We start from the raw sequence: 6,122 nt of genomic DNA, 5'->3' as shown, positions 1-6,122 counted from the left end.
GCCGTGGCTTCACCCTTTAACCTCCGCGGAGGCACACCGGCAACCACCTCAAGCGGTGTGCGATGACCAAGCTCTGAATAAGTGGCGTCACCCACGCCGTCAATAATAAAAAGCACGATGGGTTTAGGACGGAGGGGCACCCCGCACACATCATCAAACGGCCATCTGGTATGTCTTTGAAGGCCGTCTCGTAATTCCGCTGCGTAACGCAAGTGGGCGGGAAAGCCGGCAAAACGCGAGCCGTACAGACGCAGGCACTCCATCGCTGAAAAACGCTGCATGAGACATGTGCTGTTCGCCGCACCGGGGCAGTTCCAGTCAGGCGGGTAGTTCTTCGTCCGAAAGTACACAAGCGCCCTCACCGCCTCCCCCTTGACCACATGAAGTGTCCTCTCCACCACCTGCTCGTTGTCCAGGGGGAGAACATCGATCTCGCCGACGGTGTACACGCCCTCCTCGACATCCTCAATGACGTCAAGGCAGCTCTTCAATGTTGGTGTCACCAGAAACAACTCCCCCACTACAAACTGAGGCGTCACACCGCCAGCATCATTGTTCCGCACATTGCAGTTGCTATCATCGCCAACATCTCCCGCAGCGGGTTGGTTGAGTAGGCAGGGCGAGCACCCGTCGGAACCAGGCAAAAGTTTCACAAACAGCGGATACCGTTTCACAGTGCGTGCTGTCGCCACAAACGTGGCGTGTTTTGGGTCCGCCATCCACCACGCGTAATTGTTCTCTCCGCGTTGAAGAGTGCCGTACACAAATAGAAGCACAAACGGCCCCATTGCCTCGCCCCCGAAACACATCCCACAATCAGCAACGCCTCCTCAAAAAAAGAAAAAAAAAGAAAAAAAACTAAGACACAAAAAGAAACAATAAAAAAAAAAAAAGAGAATTACACTTGTACCCGTAACGAAGCCAACCGCACATGACCGCAGAAAAAGAGAAAAAAAAAGAGAGGCGCATCACACACACACACAAATAAATAAATCGATAAATAAAATGGAATTCTCATTCCACCACTCTACTCCAATGTCAATATCCCACCCAAATATGCAGGGCACTTCAATTCGCATTCCACCAAAATCGCAGTTGTGATGTCCCCCACAGTTACGCAAAAGGCCGTTTCTCACCCTCGCACTTACTCGCAGCTTACCAAAAACATATCAACAGCCCTCCCCCTCACGTCGACCCGCCACGGCTGCCTCGCGTCCAAGGAATGCGCACCATGTGTGTGTGTGTGTGTGTCTTCCTCAACGAGGGAAGTAATGCCACTGCCCCATCCACCCACGTGTGTCAGTGGCCACGGCGTCCACGCAAAGCCCACAAGCGCCCCACCTCTCCCGACACACTCATGCCGTCCGACGCCCGTCCCAAACTACCGCCGTGGCGCGATCACACCAAAAAAGATCAGCCAGCAACGCAAGCCCAACAAAAAAAAAAGTCTAAAGATGGGTCGTGACCGACGAAGTACAATGTCACTCCCAGCTGCGTGAGAGGGTTGCCGCGGTCATCACGTGGCCTGCCACCAGCTCCCAACTATAAAGACAGCCGCACCTCCATTTGCGCTCTTACATTCCTTTACGGAGCAAAAAGCAGACTGTATCATATCGAGTAAAGCAAAATCACTCAAAAAAAAAGCCAAGTTAAAAGCACGCACAGCACAGTTGAATAAATCACACAGGCACACACACACACATATACATAGTGGAAAAAGGAACAAACACAAGAACAGCAAACATATACAAATAAAAAAAAAGAACATACACCCAAAGCAGAAGGCATAATTATGAAACGAACGAAAAAAACAAAGATACATCAGCAATAAACACATCCGAATATAAATATAATAATAATAATAATAATAATAATAATAATAATAAACGCATTCCAAAAAAAAAAAAGCAAAGACAAAAAAACATAACAAAGATAAAGCCATAAACGCAATAAAATCCCAAAGACATAAATCCCATGGCATAAACCATATACATAAAAAAAGCAAACGGAGAAAAAATGAAGAAATATACATCTTAATACGGCCAACCACAAACAAACTATCTGAACAAAACACAAAACACAATTCAAACATAAACCTGTTCCCATAATTCTGCCGCCACGCGACGACGCTGTTCAAATAACCTCCTCATCACTTTTTCCTTGCGCGCCTTCGACTCCTCACGCTGCTGCTTGGCAAGCTCGACGCGCCGGCGCTCCTCCGCCTCGCGCGCCTCCTGCTGGGCCTTCAGTTCCTGCTCCAGCTGCCGCTTCGCCTCCTCGGCCTCCTTCGCCCTCCGCTCACGCTCCTGTTCCTGCCACCTGGCGCCTTCCTCCTTTCCTGTCCGCACCTTCTCGGCGAGCGCCTTCTTCTCGCCCTCCTCGGCGCTGCGGGCCTCGGCCAGCAGCCTCTCGGTCTCGGCCTGCAGCTCCTCCTTCTTCTTTCTCCTCTCCTCGGCCTGCTTCCGCTGCAGTTCCTCCTTGCGCGCCCTCGACTCCTCACGCTGCTGCTTGGCAAGCTCGGCGCGCCGGCGCTCCTCCGCCTCGCGCGCCTCCTGCTGGGCCTTCAGTTCCTGCTCCAGCTGCCGCTTCGCCTCCTCGGCCTCCTTCGCCCTCCGCTCACGCTCCTGTTCCTGCCACCTGGCGCCTTCCTCCTTTCCTGTCCGCACCTTCTCGGCGAGCGCCTTCTTCTCGCCCTCCTCGGCGCTGCGGGCCTCGGCCAGCAGCCTCTCGGTCTCGGCCTGCAGCTCCTCCTTCTTCTTTCTCCTCTCCTCGGCCTGCTTCCGCTGCAGTTCCTCCTTGCGCGCCTTCGACTCCTCACGCTGCTGCTTGGCAAGCTCGACGCGCCGGCGCTCCTCCGCCTCGCGCGCCTCCTGCTGGGCCTTCAGTTCCTGCTCCAGCTGCCGCTTCGCCTCCTCGGCCTCCTTCGCCCTCCGCTCACGCTCCTGTTCCTGCCACCTGGCGCCTTCCTCCTTTCCTGTCCGCACCTTCTCGGCGAGCGCCTTCTTCTCGCCCTCCTCGGCGCTGCGGGCCTCGGCCAGCAGCCTCTCGGTCTCGGCCTGCAGCTCCTCCTTCTTCTTTCTCCTCTCCTCGGCCTGCTTCCGCTGCAGTTCCTCCTTGCGCGCCCTCGACTCCTCACGCTGCTGCTTGGCAAGCTCGACGCGCCGGCGCTCCTCCGCCTCGCGCGCCTCCTGCTGGGCCTTCAGTTCCTGCTCCAGCTGCCGCTTCGCCTCCTCGGCCTCCTTCGCCCTCCGCTCACGCTCCTGTTCCTGCCACCTGGCGCCTTCCTCCTTTCCTGTCCGCACCTTCTCGGCGAGCGCCTTCTTCTCGCCCTCCTCGGCGCTGCGGGCCTCGGCCAGCAGCCTCTCGGTCTCGGCCTGCAGCTCCTCCTTCTTCTTTCTCCTCTCCTCGGCCTGCTTCCGCTGCAGTTCCTCCTTGCGCGCCTTCGACTCCTCACGCTGCTGCTTGGCAAGCTCGACGCGCCGGCGCTCCTCCGCCTCGCGCGCCTCCTGCTGGGCCTTCAGTTCCTGCTCCAGCTGCCGCTTCGCCTCCTCGGCCTCCTTCGCCCTCCGCTCACGCTCCTGTTCCTGCCACCTGGCGCCTTCCTCCTTTCCTGTCCGCACCTTCTCGGCGAGCGCCTTCTTCTCGCCCTCCTCGGCGCTGCGGGCCTCGGCCAGCAGCCTCTCGGTCTCGGCCTGCAGCTCCTCCTTCTTCTTTCTCCTCTCCTCGGCCTGCTTCCGCTGCAGTTCCTCCTTGCGCGCCTTCGACTCCTCACGCTGCTGCTTGGCAAGCTCGACGCGCCGGCGCTCCTCCGCCTCGCGCGCCTCCTGCTGGGCCTTCAGTTCCTGCTCCAGCTGCCGCTTCGCCTCCTCGGCCTCCTTCGCCCTCCGCTCACGCTCCTGTTCCTGCCACTTGACCGCCAGTGTTTTTTGACCTCGTATTTGTTTTACCATTTGTTGTACTCGTTCGAGATGAATGCTGTGTTCTTTATCAAGTTTGTGCTGCATTGCTCGCCTTCTTCTTCTTGCTGGTGTAATTGATGGTGATTCCGGGGTCGGATATACTGTGTTTTGATTTTGTTTTACATGGTTTCCGTTGAAATGGCGACTTGCGTAGGATAAGCTTGATGGATTCTCCACTATAAGTTTTAACATACTGCTTGTAAGGGTGTGTTTCGACTATATATTTTTTGGTGATGTGACTTTGCTTAAATGCAAAAAGAAAAAGCACGTAAAATAAAAAACTGAGGTTTCATAGCGGTTAGTGGCTCAGTGCAATTATAATGGTAAATTAGAAAAGAGCAAACAGAAATGTTGTGCGGTTGGCCGCTCTCCCAGCTGCCTGCGGCACGGGCTGTCAACGTCAACGAAGCTTGCTGAATCCAATGTTTGCCGCGTTCTCACGGAAGCACTGGCGGCATACGTTGAGCTCGTACTTCCGAATAACCGCCTTCTGGTTCGAGCAGATCACGCAGTGGCGAGAGCCCTTGCCCATGCCTATCTTCTGCCGAGAACGCCATTGTTCGAGGTGGCCCATCGTTGTCTTGAGTGTATTGGGGAGTTAAGAGAGTAACTCTGGCACTGCGCAGCAAATGAAAAAACAACCAAAAAAGAAGACGCAAACAAAATCACAGAAGAAAAACCCACAAGGTGCAACCAACAATCCTATCCTGCAGCCAAAGAATACAGTAAAGGACAAGCACGCCCCCCCGAATAGGGCCTGTTCCCCTACTCCTACAAGGGGATGTACTGCAAAGAAATCACAGTTTGGCTCGGTGTGCCCAACACACACACACACACACACAAACAAACACACACCGCTTCAGAAAAGATTCATCCACCACCCAAACGGCAACAAATAAACTAATGTAAAATGGGCTTTTACCGCCACCGGACTTGCTGTGAACTGACAAAGTGGTGGCGCTATTTGGGGCCCCGCAACCGCCGGACCCCGCCGCGTGGAGTGTGGCAGCAGCAGCAGCAGTAGGGGGCGGGTGGGATAGAAAAAGAAAAAGCTTCGCTCGCTGCCACCCAACGCGGTATCTTTGGAAAGAAAAAACAGTTCATTGACAACAAAAAAAAGGCAGTTGAGCCGGAAGCGCCATGATCTTTCCCAGCCCCATCGGGTCGCACGCTCGTTGCAGGAGCTCCTAATAAAATGAAGATGACGCCATCGTCACCACCCGCTTTCCACGAGTCAACCCCTCACGCCACCAAGACCGCAACGCGTTTGTTGCGGGTCTTTGCGTGTGCGTTTCCGCCGCCCCTTCTTGCTGCGGCATTGTGCACCCGACTCACCACCTTCTTTCGGCTGCTCTTCCACCGACTGTGCCCAAGGACACAAAGCCATTCGTCAATCCCACACCGCCCCTCATTTTCTTGGCGTTTTCTTTAGTTTTCACCTTCCACCGGGCAATATCCGTAGGTCTCTTGTCCCCTCCCACTCCAAATGCCACCGTCACGCGCCACTGGCAGCTAACGGCTGTCCTCAAGAAGTCCCAGCAACATGACACGGTACCCCACGAGCGAGACGGTGCTCTCTGCGGCGCCCGTCACAGGGTTATAGGCCTCTTGCATCATCGGGGACCCACCGCTAATCTCCAACATACACAACCGCAGCCGCTTGAATAGCTCCCCTGCCGGGTCCCCGAGAATGCCAATGTATTTCGTTCTCAGAGCGTGCAACATCAGGACGTTCGCTGAGAGCCACACGTGACCCATCCAGCGGTTCTCGTGGCGCAGACCCGCATCACGTGCCGCGCGCACTGAGTCGTACGAAACAGACATCAGGCCGTAGCGGGTCATCAGCTCCGTCTTGGCAAGTTCAACGATCGTCAGTGCACGCCCCTTGTTGTCGATGATCCCAAGAAGAAAGGGGTAGAGGTTGACATACCCTATGTACGGCGAGAAAGAGTCACCAGGGCAGCCAGCACGGTCGGCATAGCGCTGATTTGCAGCATCCCAGTGCACCGTGTCCAACCAAACCGTCCAAAGCCGCTTGGGAACAGTCTCAGCGGCTCCCAAATGCAGCTCAACATCGCTGATGATCGAGCTCAGCAGTGCAACCCATGAAAAAAGATCCACATGCGCCTCCATTCTGTGGTAGCCGGGGCAAACAGGTCGGGG

General features: G+C 55.4%; 4 protein-coding genes across 4 annotated transcripts, besides 6 other annotated features; all 4 read right to left on the bottom strand.

Moving 5' to 3' along the window:
- Tc00.1047053511805.29 (2,3-bisphosphoglycerate-independent phosphoglycerate mutase, putative) lies at positions 1–809 on the bottom strand (the record flags this gene model as incomplete). The annotated part of the gene is made up of 1 exon (XM_799416.1): positions 1–809. A coding segment is annotated over one exon (809 nt), but the record flags the coding sequence as incomplete, so codon positions are not given.
- Positions 1–6,122: a sequence feature (heterozygous, Esmeraldo-like haplotype).
- Positions 833–898: a sequence feature (T-rich).
- Positions 1,850–1,886: a microsatellite.
- Positions 1,887–1,937: a microsatellite.
- Positions 2,085–4,151, bottom strand: Tc00.1047053511805.20 (trichohyalin, putative; the record flags this gene model as incomplete). Its single annotated transcript, XM_799415.1, has 1 exon — positions 2,085–4,151. One exon carries the CDS (start codon positions 4,149–4,151, stop codon positions 2,085–2,087), a length of 2,067 nt encoding a protein of 688 aa, XP_804508.1.
- Tc00.1047053511805.15 (ribosomal protein S29, putative) lies at positions 4,360–4,533 on the bottom strand (the record flags this gene model as incomplete). Its single annotated transcript, XM_799417.1, has 1 exon — positions 4,360–4,533. The coding sequence occupies one exon, from the start codon at positions 4,531–4,533 to the stop codon at positions 4,360–4,362; it is 174 nt and encodes a 57-aa protein (XP_804510.1).
- Positions 4,781–4,814: a microsatellite.
- Positions 4,902–5,010: a mobile genetic element.
- On the bottom strand, positions 5,472–6,122 carry Tc00.1047053511805.10 (mannosyl-oligosaccharide glucosidase, putative; the record flags this gene model as incomplete). Its single annotated transcript, XM_799414.1, has 1 exon — positions 5,472–6,122. A coding segment is annotated over one exon (651 nt), but the record flags the coding sequence as incomplete, so codon positions are not given.

Source organism: Trypanosoma cruzi, genomic scaffold, assembly GCF_000209065.1.
Source record: "Trypanosoma cruzi strain CL Brener 1047053517169 genomic scaffold, whole genome shotgun sequence".
Taxonomy (NCBI): domain Eukaryota; phylum Euglenozoa; class Kinetoplastea; order Trypanosomatida; family Trypanosomatidae; genus Trypanosoma; species Trypanosoma cruzi.
The sequence above is the reverse complement of the archived record's forward strand: the minus strand, read 5'-3'. Positions and strand labels throughout refer to the sequence as shown.